Here is a 23,775-nt window from a genome sequence, read left to right on the forward strand (position 1 = left end):
TTTTTAACTTATATGGTATAAGAAGAACTTATACATATTATTTGAGCGTGAATCTGAACAGGATACAGGATGGAAATTAGTGGAGAAAGGAAGTGATTGCGTGTGATTGTGAAATTGTGTTCGTACACCTGATGATGACCTCCTGAGGTCGAAACATGTAGTGTGGCAGTAAATAAAAAACGTGTTGTGTGGTCGGTAGATTAACTTTAACATTCTGAATATGAAGTTTTCGGTTCGTAAAACTGCAAATCTGCCTCTTCTGTGTAGAGGACTGTATTCGTGATGAGACTAGTCTCGTAAAAGGCAATAACTTACTTCATTATGTCGCGGTGGCCCGGGTCCGATCCCGGGTCTGGTCAAGTGGGATTTGTGGTGGACAAAGTGGCGCTGGGACAGGTTTTAACCGAGTACTTCGGGTTTCCCTGCCAATCTTCATTCCACCAATTGCTCCACAATCACCCTCGCTTATCATCTGGGGCTGGTACAATAGACCAGAAGTGACCCCAGTACAAGAGACTTAGTCCCACCCCACTGGCAATAAAAAAATTACTTCATAATACATTCAATTTTTTTAGTTCTTTGAAGTCCAAGACACAGAGAGGCAGAGAGTGTAAAAGCAGAGTGAGTGAAAGTGAAAATGCATGGGAGAAATGAGAGAAAGTACTGCTTGTAGAAAGAGAGAGCATAACTTTGCTATAAGGTTCCCAGGCCTTGCCCACTTGTCCCTCTAAAAAAGTAGAGTGAAAGCGAAGACTCTGAAGGTTAGAAGCAGTGGCTTGGGACAGGAGCGGCGGAATTAGAATTTTCTTAATTAACGGCGAACTGCATTTTGGTGACTGTGACAGATATGGGGTCCATTTTGGTTACTTTAAGGTACAAGGCCCTCTACCAGAAGAACAAGGGACCTGTTGAAACTACACAGAGACCAATTAAGATGGTTGATAGGACTATTTACAGGACACTGTCACCCTGAAGGACACCTTTTGAAACTGGGATTGACAGATGATCCCACTTATGAAGGGCGCCTATGAGAGGCTGAATCAGCCACAGATAACTTATGTGATTATAAGGCCATAGCGCATTTAAGATTTCGTCACTTGGGCCAGTTCTTTATGGAACCAAGCGACTGCTATGACGCCCCCATAAATAGGGCCCTACATTTCATCCGAAGTGCAGGATTAATAAAGGGTTAATCCAAAGGGAAGCACAATAGATCAGTGATGGTCGCGGTGCAGGGGCCAAATTACTATGGCCCACCCTTACATATATATATATATGCCTACTTACCTATATACATACTCGTACATACATAGACACATACAAACATAATTTAAGGTAGACTGCTGCGTGAGAAACACTCAGAAACTGGGAACCGACTCAGAACTTACTTAAAGACAGTGGAAAACCAAGGAAACCCGTGTCTAGCTTACCGGCAGTAGGACCCTCCGGAAGCATATTGACTTCCGGTCAGCAGTGCGGCAAGCAAACTGCATGGGAGTTTTAAGCTTCAGGTTCACCCACATATTATTTAACAACTGAGTTCCTACTCCACACAAAATACTCTTCGTTCCTATTACAAAGATGAGCCGGTTAATGCTGTTCAGGTAAATGAATTCTGTTTACTGTGAGAACTGTAAGAAATGTCTAAATACTTAGATATGTTTTGGGAAACATGAAAAAAGTTATTCGGTGTTAAAGTAAGCCGTATATATTGTCACGTGTTTTAGTGATTTTAGACGCGGGTTTGGATTGGTCAGTCATTTTATAGGATCTACACCAGGCGGAACTACAACTAATTATATTACACTTTCAGTACTTACTGTAACTATAAACACTTCGTAACTACGAATTGTGATAAGATTCTAACGGTTCCTGTAACTACACCACATAAAATAAAGTGTTCAGCGTCTGCCTGCTAAGTTCTCTGCTCAGTCTGTTTTGTACCACTCTCTGTGTACTGTCTGTGTGTCTGTTCTGCTCTGAGTCTCAGTCAGACGACGGTCAGTCGCCCAGTCTCTCTTGGAATAAAGCACCCATCTTGGGCTTCCGACCAGATTTTCATTAGGTCACAGAGTTACGGATTTGATGGTATGGGGCATTGTCTCTGATGAGAGAACGGGTCTGCCGTTTACAATTTTTATTGGTCTTCGCCAGGGAAGTCATACTCGGGTCCGAATCCCGTGGGACTCGTCACCGTATTTTATTGCCTGAGACTCAACACTCCCCTTTTCTTCGCCTCCTACGACTCGCAGGGTCTACGGTGGAGGTGTTCGACCCCGCCTCCACACGGGGTTTTCTGCTCTGGTCTGTTCTGACCTCCCCTCATGGCTTCAGGAGAAACTAATAGAGATCACCGCCATCAAGGCTTTTAGTACTGTCAGAAGTCGTTACCATAGACATGCCCTTGTCACAGCGAGATTATTGAAACGTTCGATAACAAGCAACCGTAGTTATTTAGTTGATTGTGTTACCTAGGAAATGTGTTTACCGAGCTGTTACAAGGTTACACTATAATTACCACTGGGCTGTAAGGGATTGGTTTTATGGCACACAATATTCATTCTCACTAAGGTTTCTGTAGTTTCTCTCAGTCTCCCTTTTTTTTTTTTGTATATCTCCGTTTATTTGTACATCAGTCCATTAAGGACTATAAGTACATTTTATGAAATACTTAATCTAATGCTTAAACACTAAGAGAGAACATGTCAGGGAGAGTAATGTCTACAGGTAGAGGCCTTGCGATGAGCTGATCACCCGTCCAAGGAGTCCTACCGAATGTCTAAGACGTAGTAAAACCGAAGTGAATCGGAGAGTTTCATGGAGGTAGGCCAAGGCCCAAATTGGGGCTGTACTGACAAAGGGGAAAAATACTGTATGGTGATGAGTTTAAACAATCTTAATTAATTAATTTTTTTCCTCCTTGGAACTACAGCCCCAGTGGGCCTAGGCCTACCTCCATGAAACTCTCCGATTCACTTCGGTTTTACTACGTCTTAGACATTCGGTAGGACTCCTTGGACGGGTGATCAGCTCATCGCAAGGCCTCTACCTGTAGACAAACACAGAAAAACGCACACAAACATCCATGCCCTGAGTAGGATTCGAACCCACGATCCCGGCTTCCGAGCGAGCGAAGACAGTTCATGCCTCAGACGGCTCGGCTACCTTGGCCGGCAAATAATTAATTATGAACCCTTAATTTTCTGTATGTATAAACGGGAGACATAAAATGAACATTTTTGTTTTATATTAGTAAAGATGGTTCTCCGAACTTCCTCAGCTCGTGAGATATGCCGCCGGTATAAATAACTGCCCACCTCCGAACTAGCCAGGGCCTCGAAGGTGGTTCATGCTCACGCAAAGAGAATTTTTCTCTTTTTTCTCCTCTAATATATTTCTGGCATGCGACGGCTTAAATGAAAATATTGTTTTCTATACACGTCTGAGAACATAATTTTGCCTGAGATAAAAATGAGATTTTCCTCGGATGAGCTCACAGTGAAAGTTCTTTTCAAATTGTGTTCTTAATTATCGTACTTAGTATCAACGGGTTTCGGAATAGATGAATTGCAAACGACGATTATGTATAATAAAAACAAAACAGAACAGTTAATCGTCTACTAAAGAAACCGTCTACTTTAACCCACCGGAACTACAAATACAGGGTCTCCGAGTGAAAGGTATCCAAAAAAACTTATATCTCGGAAAATAATTGTCATGCACGTATCCAGTTTATGTTATCGGAAAGGAAAACCCTGAAAGTTTTTTTTTTTCACACCCTGCTTACGCGCCTACTCCGCCATATTTTTGCCACCATGTTAGGAATCACCTGGACAGAGAGATCGCTAGGAGATGGTTCGGCAGAGGTGAACCAATTGCTTGGCCTCCTAGGTCGCCAGATTTAACCCCAGTGGATTCTTTCTTGTGGGGTTATGTAAAGAACACTGTCTACCGGGTTAAGATCAACGACCTTCAACACCTGAAAGCCCGCATAAGGGTCGCTGTGGCTATGGTAACACCAAACATGCTTCACGCCTGGATATTTGTCGTGCTATCAAGGAAGCCCACATTTAAGTTTATACTCGTAGTTTCCCGTTGTAATGGCGTAACCCACTAATGTGTATAATAATTTCTTTCTAAGATTTAATGATTTTATTCTGGACATCTTTCATCCGGACACTATGTATTTCTTCAAGCATTATATGAGAACAAGTGTTCATAATTTCTATCCACACGGAATTGCAGGAGGGTAAAGTAGGGATCAGCTGTTCTCATCTTGTTTCTCGCAAACTCAAATTAAACACAATGTAACCACAGTCTTCCGCTCGGTCTAAGGCATCAAATGTCTTCGCCCCTCGAGCACAAGGATCGTGGTTTCTAATCCTACTCAAGGTATAGTTTTTTCGTTTATTCTGCGTTTTAATTGTCCTGTGTAGGGACAGGCCTTACGACGAGCTGATCCCCCGTCCAAGGAGTCCTATCGACTATCTAAGATTAAGAGACTGAAGTGAAACGAAGTGTTTCATCGATGACGTATGCTCCAAGTGGGAGCAGCAGGAATAAAGCTAGATAAGTAGATAGATAGATACGTGGATAGGTGGATAGGTGGATAGATAGATAGATAGATAGATAGATAGATAGATAGATAGATAGATAGATAGATAGATAGATAGATAGATAGATAGATAGATAGATAACCACAGTCTATTTAGTTGTAACATCAAAAGTTTGAGAATTTGTACGTCAAAGAAATGGACTGAACAGAAATGTAGACAGATGTGTAAAATGGAAGGCATGGGCGCAAGTAGGGAAACAGACAGAAGTGAAGTTCATATCCGTTAAATGTCAGATGACTACTGTAGTCATTTAGTGACTGTTCAGCCCTGTCGTGTCATGCCTCATGTTCCGGCACTGTTTCAGACTTTTCAACTGAAAGTGTATGTAGAATTTTAATTGCAACGACACACTATATTCCTTGCGAGGTAAACGTGTAAAAATTCTCACAGGTTCCAGAATTTAAAATCTAATATCCAACAGAGAAATAACTTCTTCTACAAGTAAAATGATAGCAACACACGAAACCGAAAACAAATCCCCAACATCCTCATAACTACGTGTGGCACGGTAAATGGGATTGGTATTACTGTGTTTCAAACAAGAAGTTCTGGGGAAAACTTTTCGTTTAATTTCTTTTGATACTACATGAACAGCATAGAAAACGACGAGTCCAACATTTCTTCAGTTGCTTTTTGTGTATTTGTTGCTGTGCTAACGTTTTTACCGAGCCGTTGCCTAGTAAAGATAAAGAGCGACACATATAGACACACACTGATGGGACGTTCCTAAGAAATACCGCGTTTAGATGGGCTCAAGTACCATGATATGCATATAAAATTTCACAAAAATTGGTTCAGACATTCAAAGATTGAAAAGGGGAGATTTACAGACCCACAGACGGCATGACGATCTCATAAACCTATTTTTATTTTTTTTAAATGAGTGAAGTAGGCTGATAATATGAATTGCTACATAAAGCCCTTTCGTACACTGTCTCCTATCATGTTGCTTGGTGATCGTAATCAGTTATATGGCTTAAAGGCCACCTGTGTACATACGTAGTTGTCTCGCTCCCAACCTCTCAAACTGTCAAGCGATCACTGCGCACCATCACGCTCATATACAATGGAATATTATTCATCGGGAATAAAAAGGCATAACTTTGTAGTAATAAATATGTATTCTCATCATTCTAGTAGAATTAAATGTAGTGTAATGGATACATGAAATAAATTAAAAAGAAGGAAGGAGCTAACAAATTATAGTAGAAGATAAATGGAAGTGAAATTCATTTTTGAGGGGAGAGGGAGGAAATATCATTTTGTCAGACGGTTCCAAGGCTTCGCCCTCACACCCTTCTCAAGGGGGTAGTATGAAAGTGAATGGGTTAGATGCAACGTATGGAACAAGGCCGCGCCATAGTTCAAGCAGTTAGTCGTTGGCTTCCCATCGCGTCGGTCCGGGTTCGATCTCAAGTCTGGACAAGTGGATTTATTTTGTGGTGGACAAAATGGAGCTGGGGCGGGTTCTCTCCGAGTACTTCGGTTTCCCCTGCCAATCTTCATTCCACCAGTTGCTCCACAATCACCCTCACCTATCATCTGGGGCTGGTACAATAGGCCAGAAGTGGCCGCAGTACAAGGGACTTAGTCCCACCCCACTAGCAATAAAAAAATTCCTTCTAAGTTGAAAGAAAGCAAATTAGTATGAGATATAAAATGATGAAACATTATTCTAAAGATGAAAACATCGCTTCCCTATGAAACATCGATAAACATCTGCCAGTCTACACGATATCACATCCCAGAAGACACTAAGTTTCACGCTTTACCTTAGTTTCTCCACTTTGATATTTAGAGATAATAAATTGAAATAAAACGGACTTCATAATATATTTCTCACGTATCAAATTTGATTTAAAATATTATAATATCTAATTGAGACGTCATTCAGCCAAAGGATATGTATTCAATAGACTGAAACCGCTCACCAAAATTGATGGGTACACACGGCTAAGGATTCGTATGGGTTTTCAAAGTAGATCATAAGAATGAAGTTTTCTGTGATGGCTACCTCAGCTGAAGAAGAATTTCCGTCAGAACAAACTTCTCTTTCACGAGTAAATTAGCGACATTCACAGATACCACAGGCTCAGTTTATGGTTATGTTTGGAAAGACAAGATATGTATACAAAATGTTACGGGATATCGTTCAGGAAATAACCACTTGGAAGAGCCCAGAGGTCAGCATTCAAATGGAACCTTAGGTTGTGAGAATGGTAAAGTTGTCCCTATGCTTAAATAGTTAAGCACTACGCCATGAAAGCGTATGGGGGAGTGGATGTATAGATCCAGGTTTCTTGACCCCGGCACTGGTTGGAGGTGCGTGGTCAGCATCATACTCCGACCGCTTTAACCCTAGTGAAGCGTCCCCGGTTAACCATTGGATAGTAGACTGGGTATGCGCCAGACCCAGTCCGGACGACATGGAGAAATGAAAATTCTTCTCCACACAAGGACTCGAACTCCGACCCCTTGGTCGTCCAGCCTGTAGCCAGTCGCTATCCCGGCTCTAGGTTGTGAGAATGGTGTACTGATGAAATTAACTTTGGAACGTATCCAGTGGTGGGCTTTGTGACATCTGTGCTGAACATTCGGATTCTAGCAGGGAGTAAGAAGAAGCAATTGCTCCCATCAGTCAGAGTGAGGCCGACCCCAGTGGCCTCGCATCTAAGGCATGAACTGTCTTCGCCCTCTCAAACGTTGTAATTGTGGCTTCGAATCCCACTCGAGGCATGGATGTCTGTGTGCGTTTATTTTATGTTTGTGCTGTTCTGTGTGTAGGTAGCGCCCTTACGACTGGCTCATCCCCTGTCCGAGGAGTCGTACCGACTGTGTATAGATTAAGAAACTGAAAAAGCGGCCAAGCTCCACAAGGGATGTAGAGCGATAGATAGACAGATAGATGGATAGATAGGTAGGTAGGTAGATAGACAGATAGATATGTAGGTAGGTAGGTAGAGAGATTGATGGATAGATAGGTAGGTAGGTAGATATACTGAATGATAGATAGATAGATAGGTAGGTAGATAGGTAGGTAGATAGATATGTAGGTAGATAGATAGATAGATGGATATATAGGTAGGTAGGTGGGTAGATAGATATGTAGGTAACTAGGTAGGTAGATAGACTGACAGATAGCTAGATAGGTAGGTAGGTAGATAGACTGGTGGATAGATAGGTAAGTAGATAGATATGTAGGTCAGTAGATAGGTAGATATACTGACGGATAGCTAGATACATAAGTAGGTAGGTAGATAGATAGGAAGGTAGGTAGGTAGGTAGATAGACTGACGGATAGCTAGGTAGGTAGGTAGATAGGAAGGTAGGTAGTTAGATAGACTGATGGATACATAGGTAGGTAGATAGATCGATGAAGGATTTCCAGTTGTACGCCTATCCATCTGTTCGTACCTCTTCCGTATCTTCTTCGTAGGTTACGGGAGGATGCGACCAAGTCTGGCTGTTACGTACAGCCCTGAAATTCTTATTCCTGGACTGAGGGAACCCACTACAAATTTATATGTCAGGATCTCACGGCGACGACTGTGAAGATCACTACTTTTTAGATGTGACGCGTGTAGTTTGTTAGTAGATCCGTGCAGTAGAAGCTGTAATTCGGACGAGATTCGAACCTCGTACTTTCAGGAGCATTACCCACTCGATTCCGCTATACCAAATTGTGTTCCTTAACAAGGATATTCGTTTCTCGTATGTTGGTCCTATAACAGTTCTGTCAAGGACACTGACATAAAGCTCAAGAGTTCATTACTCGCCTCCGGGTATTGATTTTAATACAGAGCAGTCAAGTTTATGTACGGAATTTGGAGGGGAGTGGGAATAAAAAGTTTACGGTTCTTATTATTTGATGTTTCCGTGTTGAAAAGGAAACACGGGGACAAAAGGCAGGGTAGGCTACATGGTGTTATGGCGGCTCAGATCGATATGTAGTTTCATAATGCAACAAGGAAACACAGGCTTCTTACCTAGTCCGAACCACGTGCTCGAGCCAGCCGGTCAAGCCTTTGCCGACAGTATTACCAACCGGGTGATCCATAATAACTGTAACTTGCAAAGAAATATGTTTAAATGTGCGTATTTGGTGTTTAAGGAAATTCAGCACTCTCTCTGACGATCTTAATACTGAGATTCTGGGGGTTTTCAGTTCTGTTGGGACAACCACGCGTTTTTTTTTTTTGGTGTTATCCTACGAATTAGAGGCGTTGAGATGGGCTGATCCCTCGCCCATGGCGTTCTATTAAGTGTCAGAACTTTTAATTTCGGAAGAAATTTATAAACTGGAACATGGTAGAGGGCCTAATCCGTAAAGGGTGACGAAGAAGAAGAAGAAGAGTGTTCACGACGTTTCCAAAACACCAGGAGAAGCTTCAGAGTACCTGCAATTGTCATTACAACAGACGTAAGAACCCAGCAGTGGGCCCTGTATAAATAATTCCTCTTGGTTTCTTGCCATTCGGGAGATGTGATAGCATATGTGTGACGCCGTGATAATTGGTAAATAATTACGAATATTTCCGGAGGAACCTTTTGGTCACATCTTCTGCCTTGCACTTGAAGGTAGTAAGTTCCAAGGAAACGTTGGTGTCTATCTACCAGTCTACACGGTATCATATCCCGGAATATCATAATGTTGATACTCTAGTGAGAATTTCAAATTACATATATATTATATTTTTGGACATTATCCATCTTTTGTCCTTATCTAAGAACACAAGGTTTCGGAGACTGGATTCTGTCTCCGTCTTCAGGTGAAACTTATTCAGTTCGACCCAACAAATAGAGCTAGTCCCTATCTCCGGAGCAGCCTTGGGTATGGAGTTCTGTTGGCAGATATTTTTGTCCAAAAATATAATATTTGTACTATGCTACAAGCCGGAAGTTCGTGGGTTCAAGTCCCGATGAGGTCATTGGATTTTTTTTTCATTTGACCTAATCCTTCCAGCCGCACTATGACCATGGGGTTCACTCAGCCTCTAACAGAAATGAGTACTAGGAACTAATTAATTAAATAATTTTCCTGGGGAGTAAAGCGAGGCCGGCGCGTAAGGCTGACAACCTTACCGCCATCTTTGAGCCGATTGTCTAGATAATGTGGGACTTTGTGTACTTTGTGTACTTGTGTACTAATGTGTACTTTTTTTTATATACATACGCGCACATTTGTTATATAGTTACTTGTGTCATTGTGGTAGTGTGTTTTATCAGAGATGTATTTACAAATGCATGCGTAAATTATTTTTATCTATATTTATTTTGGTTTATTTCCTTGTTTGCCCCTCTTCTCTTCATTTCCCCGTTAACTTATGTCCCTGCACTGTTTTTTGTCTAATTATGCATTCTCCATTATCTGTTCATGTAGTGACAGACGGTGTACAGTATGTAAAGTATTCCTACCCATGCATGGAGTTCTGTACTCCGTGAACCAAACCAGGAACTGCTTAATGTCCTGCACGTTAGCGACTAACAACAAAGTGAATATATTTTTGGTCTTTCGCATCCTATAACTGACAGAGCTGTGATTGCTTTGTGGTAGGCCTGTGTTTGGAGAATATACTGTTATAAACGTAACACCCCTCTCGTGGTTTCACGGTGAGTCTTAAAGGAGAGCTGTATGAAATTGCTTTGCCCGTGACGTGTGTTATGACAGAAGGCTCCAGCACAGGACAGCAGGAAACGTATTCCTACTTACACCTTTGATCGTGTGTAGATGTCGTTAATATTCATAGCTGTCATTCATTGTATACTCGAACCTCATCCATTCACAGTGGCTCTACAGCGCTTTGCTGGGCTCTGGCTGCTTGTTTATTTTCGTAACCCTATAAACAGGCTGTATGACTCCTTGGACGGGGGATCAGCCCGTCGTAAGACCTCTGCCTACACGCACACAGACATCCAAGACTCCAGTGGGATTCGATCCCACGACCCCAGAATTTGAGGGGCGAAGACAGTTCATGTCTGAGACTGCGCTGCGACTGTATTTCATCCTCAAATAAAGTAAAGGTTAAGTTGTCCCTGTGTTTAATTAGGTACCGCACCTTGAAGACGCATGAGGGAGTACACGTATAGCCTCATGTAGTCTTAAACTCGGCGCCAGATGAAGTCACCTTCACACCCTGGCCCATTTACCCCGGTGAAGTTGCCCCAGTACACGTGTAGTATCTTGTACTCTTAAACTCGGCGCCAGATGGAGTCATCTTCACAACCTGGCCCATTTACCCCGGTGAAGTTGCCCCAGTACACGTGTAGTATCTTGTACTCTTAAACTCGGCGCCAGATGGAGTCACCTTCACACCCTGGCCCATTTACCCCGGTGAAGTTACCCCAGTAAACGTGTAGTATCTTGTACTGTTAAACTCGGCGCCAGATGAAGTCACCTTCACACCCTGGCCCATTTACCCCGGTGAAGTTGCCCCAGTACACGTGTAGTATCTTGTACTCTTAAACTCGACGCCAGATGGAGTCATCTTCACAACCTGGCCCATTTACCCCGGTGAAGTTGCCCCAGTACACGTGTAGTATCTTGTACTCTTAAACTCGACGACAGATGGAGTCACCTTCACACCCCGGCCGATTTACCCCGGTGAAGTTACCCCAGTATCAAGTGAGTGAAAGGTTGGATGGGGTCAATGGCCTGTCACTGCCGAAAATACAATCTAAATTCCCTGGTCATTGAGCCCGTAGCCTTGTCACGATAGCCACTGAGCTACCCAGGCTATGAGAGTTTGGTATATTTTAAAATAGCATATATTCTGTGTCACATGACAAGTACATAAGAATATAATTTCGCAACTTGCTAGTTACTTTTACTTAGTAGTTGAAAGGAATTCACTGTACACGCTAGTTTAGTGGTCTTGTTCTAGCCTTGTGTCAGATCTCGACCAGGACAGATAATATCCTGAATGAGGTTCTTCGTGGTTTACTTCAGACCCTCCACGCAAATATCGGGAGAGTATCTTGCTTACGGCACGGCCACATATTTCCACATATCTTCGAATTCATCATTAACCAATCATTTTAGAGTTACATATTATACAAGTATAGTATATGGGTCTGGAACGGGGTTCACTCAGCCTCGTGATGATAGTTGAGGAGCTATTTCAAGGAAATAGCGGCTCCGGTCTAGAAAACCGAAATTAACGGCCTGGGGATCCATTGCGCTGACCACGCGACACCTTCTGTCTGCTAAAGTTGGCACTAACTTCGCCGACAAGCGGCAGTCGCTCGGTCGGTATAGTTCGCTTGTGGACTACAGGTCACGAAGTTTAGTTTAGTATAGTTTAGTTACTGGCATGATCGTAAAACAAGCTTAAGAACGAAAGAACACGAACCGGCTAAACTGGCGAAATTAAACTACATTTTATTAGTAGGATGAGAGACTCTTTAAGAATATAATTTTCTGGTTTATGATCAACAGATAATTACAGAAATCACGGAGGCACATCCTCCATTTTAAGGGCAGAACTGAGAGTCAGAAAGTTCCTTCGAAAGGTTGGTTATAACCTAAGGAACACATTTCTCTCGCTCCGTATATTTCATAAGAGTACTAAACGCTGAGCATTAGAATGATCAAGTCAAGGAGGATGAGGTGGTCGGGTCATGTAGCACGAATGGGGGAGACTAGGAATACCTATGGGATATTGGTGGGAAAGCCAGAAGGAAAGAGACCACTGAGGAAGACCAAGGCGTAGGTGGGTGGACAATATTGGAGTGAATCTTAGAGAGATAGGATGGAATGGTATGGATTGGATAGATCTGGTTCAGGATGGGGACTAGCGGAGGGCTCTTGTGAACACGGGAATGAACCTTAGGGTTCCATAAAATGCTGGGAAATTCTTGAGTAGTCGCAGAATTGGCGGTTCCTCCAGAAGGGCTCAGCTCCATGAATAAGTAAGTAAGAACTGAACGCTCAGTACTCCCGATAAAATATTAGCCTAAAATACGAAAATACTGCGCAGGGACGTGAAGAAGCAATTATGCATGAATATAACCGAATTCACAAGACACATTGCCTCATATACACACAGTGGACGAAACAACGAAGTTGTCCAATTTACAGCACCTTCCAGAGCGAGTTGTCGTCTTAAAACATTCGCGCCATTATGTTGGTGCAACTGCCAGACATCACAGGTAAAACAGCCATTGTTGAGCCATAGTCTTCCTTAGGATATTCTGTCGGACCTGTTCATTTCTGGCTATGGTATCCTTATTTATTTTGCTAGGATGTCGTGGAATACACTGCTCGGTTTCTGCTTATTTGGATACCATAACAATATTCTTTTACATAATAAAATAGTTAGCGTTGAGTCAAACCCCCAACCTGCAGGACCATATCCTGTACTTACATCCCCCAATGACAGGGGGGCCCAGTTATACCCCCAGGCACTGGGTTCCCGGCTAGTCGCCTTCTACGACTCGCAGGGCTACAGTGGAGGTATTCTAACCCTCCTCTACTTGAAAGAATACTAGATATATTGAGAAAAGTTTGTAATAGCTGTGTCAAAATTCCGTTATTGCGTATGGTCCAAAATTATGGGCACTCTCTAATTTAAACCGCAGTAAAACACGGTTTATCTTTTCATTGTCTTCTCTTCTGAATGCGAGCAATTCGATTCACACGTAAGATTTCCCACGTTATATAATCTTCAAGGCTTGCAACAGAGTTCAGTGCAGCTCTGTCCTACAGACGCCAAATTCCAAACCTCAATGCGAGAACGCAATTATCTACCAAACACGGACGCATATTTAAAGAAACAAGAGTCACACAGAACTCTGATGTACACAGATCAGAAGTTAGGAACCACAAGTCTGGGATTATCTTCTGAGACATCAAAGCCTAGGTCATGCTTCAATTGGAACTGAATAAACTTAACTTTGTTAATATATATTAATATTATAATATATATTAAATATTATATAGTGCATAACAACACAGAATAGCCTGCAAACTGGACTAGATATCAAAAGTAGGATTAAAAATGAAAAGATATATTTGAATAAAATCTGGATCATAGAAACTCTACACAATACCCATAATACAACTGCAGGGCTTTCATCATCAGACAACGAAACCACGCTGTGGAATACAATCATCTTTCATTTAGGAGAAGAATTCTAGTGACACGGACTAAATTTGTTTTAAATCAGAAAAAAATATTGTACACTACTTTGTAAACAGATTAATTGTAATAGTTTTTAGATGTTTTAACAAATCAATGTAGACTTTAGTATTAGTTAAAAGATATAATATTTATATCTATGACATGGTAATAGTAGTTCCCACATGTGTTGATAATTGCCTTTTGACAGTGGTAATTTTGACTGAAATATGTAAAGGATAAAAATTAAAAACACAACTTTCATTAATCACACAGAGCGGTTATTAAAAATCTTATATGAAACAATAAATTATGCCTGCAATTCAGCGCAGAGGCGGTACGGAATACAGACTGCAACTCGACACTGCATAAACACGGACGGTGAGCTCTGTCTCTCGCTAAACAGCAACCGGTACCCACCCATCTGGTAAGAAGCTAGGTGACTGCGAATTTGCTGTGGCTGCAGTAAGATCCAGATTGCAGCCAATAATTTACTGATAATTTTGTAAAATCATTCTTGTTCTTAATTAATTAAGTACTGAGTCATGAACATGTACAGGGGGGGTAGTGGTATATTTTCACATATTCTTAAAGTTTTTTTTATTGCTAGTGGGGTGGGACTAAGTCCCTTTTACTGCGGCCACTTCTGGCCTATTGTACCAGTCCCAGATGATAGGTGAGGGTGATTGTGGAGCAATTGGTGGAATGAAGATTGGCAGGGGAAACCGAAGTTCTCGGAGAAAACCTGCCCCAGCGCCACGTTGTCCACCACAAATTCTACTTGACCAGACCCGGGATAGAACCCGGGCCGCCGCGGTCGGAAGCCAGCGACTAACTGCTTGAGCTATGGCGCGGCCTATTCTTAAAGTTGCTACTAGATGGAGGTAAGTGGTCAGCTTTAGTTCCCATCAGCTCTGTCCCCGTGGAGCGAATATTCAATACCTTATAATGGAATGCTCGATGAGTATCAGAGTCAGCCTGGAAACTGCGGTGGAGAGTAAATTTTAATCCAGATTCCTCGGTCGTCCAGCTGTTAATTCTCTTCACTATAATGACTGTGTTATCTAAACTCAGCGAGGTCTAAGGTTAAAGAGTGAAGTGGAGCTGTTGCGCCGCGTTGATGCGGCAACTTCTCTGACATGTATGAAAGTGTAGGCAGTCTATATGTAAGGCTTTCCATCTCCTGTGTAGAAGACTTCGCAGATGAGAAATCGCATCAGATTCATAAGTAATATTTGCCATGTGAACAGAGAGAGCTTGAAGCTCTGACATCAATACACACGGAGCTACCATACACGTATTTTCGCATAGTGCGGGGTGGAGTCCAGCTGGGTCCACTCGACACGTAGGGCACTGATTGGCCTATTGTACCTGCCCCGGGTGATTATGATGATGGAAAATTTGGTGGAATAAAGATTGGCAAGGGAAACTGAAGTACTCGGAGGAAACCTACCCCAGCGCCACTTTGTCTACCATAAATCCCACTAGGCCAGACCCGGGCTGGAACCCTGGCCGCAGCGGTGGAAAGCCAGCGACTAACGGCTTGAGCTATAGCGCGGCCCCAAGTCATGTGAAAATTTCCACACTGTGTCCTTCATGATCCGGTCTAGAAAGCCGAGATTAAAGGCCGTGGGGATCCGTTGAGCTCACCACGTGACACCCTCTATCCGCTAAACTTGGCACTAACTTCGTCGACAGGCGGCGGTCGCTCGATCGGTATAGTTCGCTTGCGGACTACAGGCCACAGAGTTTGTTTGTTTTGTGTCGTTTGTGAAATGGGTGCTTACTGTGGTTCGAGACAAGACTGCCACTGTGTGTGTGTGAGACCTAACAAAACCAAAGAGAGATCTACAGAGAAAACTTTTCGTATGCAGATTCAGCCAACCAGACACACGGCTGCTCCTCGAGAAGCTGATGGGCACGAGCACAGTGCGACTCACTGACAGGGAATTCATGCAGAAACTGCAGGAGAGGATCTGCGAGGACCGCCTGCAGAGGCAGAGCAAGAGAATACAGGAGAGGGAGGTACTACTCTGTTTATTATTGTATCACACTATGGATTGGGGAAGGTATCCAGCATGATTACCTTAACTTCCTTTGTTTTAGTGAACGATAACTAAAAATATACGCGATGTAGGAGAGATATCTGTGTTAAAAGATAAGTTGTCACTGCGTTTAATTAAGGACCACACCATTGAGAATTGTAAGGAAGTGGAGTACTAGCTCCACCCATTTTTATGTTTGCTAATATGTAGAAGTGAGTCGTCAGCTTCGCATCCCGGTCGCATTGGTCTGGATTTTATAGATAAGTGAAATACTTCTTTCTCCTACCGGGAATCAATCTCGATCCCTTGCTCGTCCAGCCCTCAGCCTAGTTGTTGTATCGACTGACCCATCCCAACTACTGAAGTTTATCATAATTGATGTATACATGTATTCCTTTTGTAATTGAATAACAGATATCTCTTTTTTCGTTTCGCATTAACACAGGGCCATAATTCCTTAAGATTTTTCTGTGGGCTTTCCGTATGCATTTCGCTCACTGTTACTGTCCTAGTAGTAGTAGTTTGGCCGCGCCATAGCTCAAGCGGTTAGTCGCTGGTTCCTCACCGCAGCGGCCCGGGTTCGATCCCGGGACTGGTCAAGTGGGATTTGTGGTGGCCAGAGTGGCGCTGGGGCAGGTTTTCTCCGAGTATTTCGGTTTCCTCTGCCAATCTTCATTCCACCAATTGCTCCATAATCACCCTCACCTATCATCTGGGGCTGGTACAATAGGCCAGAAGTGGCCGCAGTACAAGGGACTTAGTCCCACACTACTAGCATTTAAAGAAGTAGAACTAGTATTAGTAGTAGTAGTAGTAGTGGTGATATCACTAGTTGTAGTGATAGCAGTAGTAGTAGTGATGGTAGTAATAATAACAGTAGCACTATCTGCAGCAGTAGTAGTGATAGCAGAAGCACTAGTGTTAATGTCAGAATTAGGAGTAGTAGTAGTAGTAGTAGTAGTAGTAGTAGTAGTAGTAGTAGTAGTAGTGCGGCCCGATGTCCTTGTCGGTTGTTTTCCATGGATTTCTTAGCATCGTTAGAAGATCTTGAAGTCGTCCAATTTAAGCTAGTGATTAAATTGGAATATTAAGAGCAAGACTTGGTGTAAGCGGAGTATAAACAACTGACACCTATATCCCTGCGGCACGGAATAGTGGTGCCATAGTGTCAGTTGTTACGTGAAGCCAATATAAATATATATATATTATGAGCAAAGGATGCCGCTTATCGTTTGAAATATTACACTTCGCAGCTGTGGTCTAGCGAGGTCTCAGGAATCGTTGGGAATATCGCTGGACCAGCGGCTTCGAAGATATAATTGTAAGAGGGTATTGGAGGATTCAACGTTGTAACACCCGCCTTCATTTTGAATGATCGAATCAGAAGCGATGATGGAATATATCTGCGAGGGTGGGAGAATAATTTCCCCAAACTCAAGGATATAGTCCGGGCTTCAAGGGGGACTTCTAATTTGGTGATTCCGACGGATAGACGTGTTCTGCAAATAATATATTAAACCAGTAAGCAATTGTAATGTGTGCAGTCGCATTATCATTACCCTTTGTCTCATAATCCAAGACCCGTAAACGATCCTGAGGAAGACTTTCATTGCCACCGGAACCCAATCAACATCAGAAAATAAAGGGCGTAAGAGCGGTTGCAATCTGGACCGAGTTGGATGAAGATGAGTAGACCGTTATAGAGAATTATTTAAAGGTTCGATGCGTGAAGAAATTTATGAGAATGGACAGACATTATCTTGAACTGCTGATCTATGCAATGGACATTGAAATGCAGCCGACGCAGCTGCCGTGGTTGTTACAACTGGCCAGGCATGGCAAAGGATCTTAAGAAACGTAATACGAGTAATCTCCAGTTGCTCTTTCACTATTATATAATTTTGGCCGGCCTGGTAGGAGTAGAGTTTTAAGGGTTCAAAACACGAATGTATAAAGCCGAAACCCATGAGGGGGGTCGAATACTTCCAACGTGACCTTGAAAGTCGTAGGAGGGGACGAAATGGGAAGTCTCAAATCTGAGAGAGTAAAATATAGTCGCGAGCCCCAAGGGACTCGGACCCAACAAAGACTGCGCTGGAAAGGACCAGCAGCATATACAAATGACACAGTCGTCCTCTCGTCAGAGAGGGAGCCCCACAAAAAAAAATAAACACCGTAAATATGAAACAGTAATAAATATCTGTTTATGAGTCCCAGATTAGGCTCGACACCAAGACTTACTGACTGATTGACTGCCAGTCGCAATGTGACTCTGACTGACTCTGACTCTGACTCTCTGTATAAAGCCTGCTCACAATGAGGACTACGTCTTGGTAGACACAGAATTCCAACAACTGATAGCAGTTCTTGTGGGATGCACGACCATCCAGAATAAGACGAGCGTTATCAGCGCATTCTGGTGCTGTAAACTGATAACAAACCAGTTCTTATATGCTGCAGGAGTAAGATATTATGACTGCTTGTTCATTGCCATAACAGAGCTGCCAAATATTCTAACTGAGCATTCAGCTTTCTTATTCTGAATAAACCAAACAAACTCCGTGGTCTGTAGTCCGCAAGCGAACTATACCGACCGAGCGACCGCCGCTTGTTGGCGAAGTTAGTGTCAACCTTAGCGGATAGACGGTGTCATGTGGTCAGCGCAACGAATCCCCACGGCCACTATTTCCTTGAAATAGCTCCTCAATTATCCTCACGAGGCTGAGTGAACCCCGTTCCAGATCCACTATTTCTCATAAAATCTGGTAGCGCCGGGATTCGAACCCGGGACCTCTGGATCTGTAGGCAGGAACTCAGACAGCTAGACCACAGAGGCGGTTTTTTAAAAAAGAATAATAAGAAAGGAACTTCAGAATTGCTACAAGCGATTACAGAAATAGTTTCTCCTTTTAACCTGGGGTGAGGATTTTAGAACCTTCACATATTTCCATTGCTACAGGTAAGCCTGATTGAGCTGACTTTGCGAGTGAACTGTATCTGACGTAGCTGTGATTAACAAATCAGATTATCTATTCACGTCCTCTACGCTCATACCCTGGGATCTAGTTATATCGATATCTTCTGCTATCTTGAGAGAAGTTTGAGAATTGCTCTCCATGAAGTTTTATGCCAGTCTCTTCCAGCTGATTTCTGCCCTCCATTAAACATTGTTTTAAGCCGAAATATATTGCTACGTTCAATGTAAAATTTGAACAGTTTCCTTATCAGGAGAACAGCTTCCGGCTGAGGTGGTTCAGTGAACAAAACTGATTTAGTCTCGTCTTCACGTTTCAAATGCGGGGACTGTCCTAGTTGACGTTTATTAGTCTTTTGAAACCAGCTTCCTACGAGGAGTTCTTTTTCTGGAATATTAAGATCTCTTCCAGCCTCCCTAATTATCATTGTCTATTCAATTCCAGGTCTTCTTTCTTCCATATCACTTTATTACTTTTCTGTGTATACACTCGAGGCATAGAAACCGAAAGAATATGAACGTCATAGGATTTCTGAGACGCAAATGCTTCTTATATCACGCTGCCTTAAAAAGCGCGGAAACTTTGCCTATTTCCGCCTGCGCATCTGTCGCTAGTCCACGCGAGAGACGAGGCACTAAGGCAGATTGACGGCAACACGACTGACAGGCTTGTAACAAAGCCCTGCATCAAAATGGCCTTTCATTACATTATAGAAGGTAAAGGTAAAGCTATCCCTGTGACAGGCCCTGGAGACCCTTAAGGTTGTGAGACGTCGAGGTTCCCACATTTTCTAGACAGTCGGCTCACAGATGGCGGTAAGGTTGTCAGTCTTACGCATCGACCTCCCTTTACCCCTAGGAAGATTCCTGGTACTTATTTTTGTTAGAGGCTGAGCCGACCCCAGGGCCATAGTGTGGCTGGAAGAATTAGGCGAATTGAAAATGCCGCTCCATAGCTCAGGCGGTTATTCACTGGATTCCCACCGCGGCGGCCCGGGTTCCAGCCCGGGTCAGGTAATATGGGATTTGTGGTGGATGAAGTAGCATTCGGGCAGGTTTTCTCCAAGTACTACAGTCTTCCTGTGAATATTCATTCCACCAATTGCTCCACAATCACCATGACCTATCATCTGGGGCTGGTACAATAAGCCATAAGTGGCTGCAGCACCAAGTGGATTCAGTCTCAAAACTAAGAATTAGGTAAATTGGAATATCCGATGACGTAATCGGGAATCGAACCCGTGACCTTCCGATTTTTAGCATAGTGTTTCAACCAACCACGCTACCGCAAGCCCCTTCATCACATTATACGGCTGCGGAAATATACTGTTCAGTTGTTTTGTTACTCAGCAGTTGAGTCTTTGCTCTACAGATACGATCAACTCTTCAAATGTTGTCAAAATGCTGAGAAAGTTCAGCGTCACGTAAGCTTCTCCATTGCGCTCGTTTCAATGTGACCTACATGACGTCATGCTGCACTTCTTTCGACTTCACCTGGTTTACGTCTATTATGTCTCCATAAACAGTTACTTTTATTTATTTTTAAATTCGCTTGGTGGGGGGTGGAGTCCAACCGGGTCCACTCGGCGGGGCGGTCACTGATTGGCTTAATGTAGCCTTCTCCGGGTGATTATGATGATGGAGAATTTGGTGGAATGAAGATTGGCAGCGGAAACCGAAGTACTCGGAGAAAACCCGCCCCAGCACCACTCTGTCCGCCACAAATCCCACTTGACCAGACCCGGGATCGAACCCGGGGCGCCGCATTTCAATAGTTAGAGTCCTTAAACTTAGATTCCGCCCCACCTCCAATTTCTTGGTTTATATTCTAAAAGAATATCACAATATATTATTTATTTTTCGAAAATCTACTGCCATACCAAGTTACCTTGCATACCTTGCAGTATATAACTTTAAAGTTTTCGTTCCTAAATGATTTGTCTTAATGATGATAGAAAATAAATATCAAAGAGGTGAAGCGTTTCTCATGACAAATTATACGTACATGCAAAATTTCATGAAAATCCATTAATTTTGGGGGGATTAGAGGCTTCATAACGGAGATTATGAAGAGTTCTAGCTTCTGGGATAAAATTCCGTGCATTCGATGTTTAGGAGGAATGTGTTGCCTCCATCTTCAGTGTCGAAGAGTAAGACGTGTAAGAAATCAGTATGAAGAATGTACCAAGCAGTGTTCGTTGAATTTCAACGGTCTACGTGGCGTTATATCCCAGAAAATGGAACCCATCATCTTTTAGGCTGGGTCCACACGAGCGCACGAAGTACGTCCGTTGCAACGAACGTACGTTATGACGGACGTTGCTGAGGACACCACACAGTTGTAGAATGCGGTGCGTAGTTTTTTGTCTGCAATGGAGCTAGAAGAAAGCGTAGCATTCGCCTCTCTTGTTTATTTCTACAACGGACGTCACGACGTACGTTACAACGGACGCATTCTGTGCATTCGTGTGGCCCCAACTGGTTTCAACTTTGTGCGAAGATAGAATATACGTAGTTAGCGGCTATACGAACTTGCACGAAATCATCAAAATCGGGAACCAATAACGACATGTTCTCCTGATTTCTGTGACTTTTCAGGCTGCAGAGGTGGAAAGGGAAAAGAAGTTGATATTAGAGGGTAAAATTCCAGTTGAAGAAGCGTCCAAAGAACTGATGAAACACCCTGTATTCGAAATATCGAAATTAACAAAGAAGATAATAGAAGAAAAAAGGACAAAGGTCAGTGTATTAAAATGATTGCCTGGGGAAAATCAGAACAACTTTAACCCGGAGAAGGAGGGGAAGTTTCGAAATGGGGGGCTTGTCCCTGGTAAATCTGTTGTTATTCCCTTCAGTAACTTCAATACCCTTTCAATGTCAATACCATTAATTTGAGAGTTTCGGTAAGTTACAGCGTCTGCCGGGCGGAAGCTAAATCACTCTGCATTCAGAACTCTCCAGGTACATGGATTTAGAGTCTTTAGCTCCATCAAGCTCTGAGAGCACATAAAAGATGGACTGAAACTACGAAAATTTTACAATCAAAAAATAAATACTTATTCTAAAATTATCACATAATTTTATATTCATATCTCTTTAAAAAATGATAAAATCTTTCTTTAATTCAAGCAATAGCGGAAACGTGCATTTAATATTTTATTAGACGTGTTTGAATTATTTTTGAATGCTTAATTAATATAAATAACTAAAGTTTTTGCAAGTTCCTGTATCAAAACCCCCTCTGTTCTGTTCTGTTCTGTTGCGAGGCTTTTGGTTATAGAAGTATGAAACAAGTTAGCTAACAAGATTTCAGATAAGGGTACACTGCATAATTTCACATCGGAAATTTTCATCTCTCCATGAAATGTGACTGTTTAACTTATTCAACGTTAGATATCGCGGCTACCAACAGGTAAAAGCCACTGTCACCGAGTAAAATCCCATTTTGAGTTAAAGAAATAATAATAAACTTACGTAATCCATTCAATTCAGCTAATAACCTATGAAGCCACTGACCTAATATGAGGACATGTCACTGTCATAATTTCCCTCGCTGTAATTAACTATTTAACTGGGGGTACCTTCTGATTCCAGCAGAAATCCGTGTACTTCTTCGTGTAACCTGTTACGTTTGTCATATTTAAAAATAATTTTTATATTCCGATAAATTTCAGTAAACATCCCCAATACCAAATATCATAAAAATCTATTTAATTATTCTAGAGATATTATATTCGGGACAATGGACGAAAAGACAAGTATACCGAAGATAATATTTGAAATTTAATGCTTATTTGCGAAACCACTAAATTTGGATTTTTCGAACAGTGAAACGTAAATTCGAAACCAGTTCGAGTAATGTCTCTCTTTTTTTCTGATATTTTCCATAGACACAGTTGCCTTTCTGTGGCCCTGTCTCCCACAAAAGGAATCACATAGAATGTCGAACTCACTCACTCACTCACTCATCGAGCTGAGCCCTTCTTGAGAAGCCACCAATTATGCTGTTACTCAAGAACTTCCCAGCATTTTATGGAACCCGAAAGTTCAGTGTCGTGTTCACAAGAGCCCTCCACTGGTCCCTACACACTAATTAAAACGTGATCTGCTTTGCAGGTAAAACTATCGCCTGCTTCCGCGAGTCCCTGCTATCACGGGAATCTGGATGAGGCAGATGGAGGGGGAGCAGGGGAGGCGGCGTCCATGCTGGGCACCACGGCAGCGACAAGTGCTTCAGACCTGAGCGTCGCATCGCCCAAGTACTCTCTTGGCGACAGTGCGGCGCAAGGCTTCATGTTCACGCAAGAGGAGTACGATAGAATTAAATACGAGTCTCCACTCGTCAAGAAACTGCGTAAGTTGGAGGTGAGGACCTTGTTCGTCTGTCTCGTGATTGGTGAAATGGGACACGAAAATTGTGAATGTCTTGCTCTCCACAGTGATGTCCTGACGAGAGTGAGCATTACCACGGCCAGGAGATACAACTCATATTACTAAAACCGATCCCTCTAAGGTAAAAGAAAAAGCTGTCCCTGAGCTTAACTAATTAAACACTAAGGGGTAGTTGATTTATAAATCAACACATTCTTGACCTCGACATTATTTGGAGGTCAGTGGACAGCTTCACGCCCCAGCCGCTTTAACGCTGAGGAAACAGACCCCTGTATGTATTGGATATGGCAGTGTTCCGCAACCGGTGTGCCGCGGCACACTGCTGTGCCGTCACAAGGTGAAAGGTGTGACGCGAACTTTTACCTATTGTAAGAAATTAATTGTCTAATTTTATTCGTTTTATTTTATCCCAGTTACCTTGTTTCATATGCTTGTATTTTATTCTCAGCCACTGCACTCATTAAATAAGATGATGCTTGTCTATTCTTTATAACATGCTGTGATATTTTATGTACAGTAATGTTGTATTCTAAGAAATTAAACGTAAATTATTTACTCACAGTTGTTGTTATATCATAGTTTTCATTATTGATTTATTTTTATTTTTTCGCATCTACACAGCTTCTTTGATA

At 42.5% G+C, this 23,775-nt stretch overlaps 1 protein-coding gene across 1 annotated transcript in view; it reads left to right on the top strand.

The window, feature by feature from the left end:
• The window catches only part of LOC111861758, a 44,709-nt gene that overhangs the window by 18,780 nt on the left and 2,154 nt on the right, over positions 1 to 23,775 (top strand). Inside the window, exons 2-4 of the mRNA XM_023846590.2 lie at positions 15,607 to 15,757; positions 21,350 to 21,490; positions 22,868 to 23,116. Coding sequence (XP_023702358.1) covers positions 15,607 to 15,757; positions 21,350 to 21,490; positions 22,868 to 23,116 — 541 coding nt within the window. The remainder of the gene's footprint in view (positions 1 to 15,606; positions 15,758 to 21,349; positions 21,491 to 22,867; positions 23,117 to 23,775) is intronic.

This window comes from Cryptotermes secundus, unplaced genomic scaffold (genome assembly GCF_002891405.2).
Source record: "Cryptotermes secundus unplaced genomic scaffold, Csec_1.0 scaffold345, whole genome shotgun sequence".
NCBI classification, from domain to species: Eukaryota; Metazoa; Arthropoda; class Insecta; order Blattodea; family Kalotermitidae; genus Cryptotermes; species Cryptotermes secundus.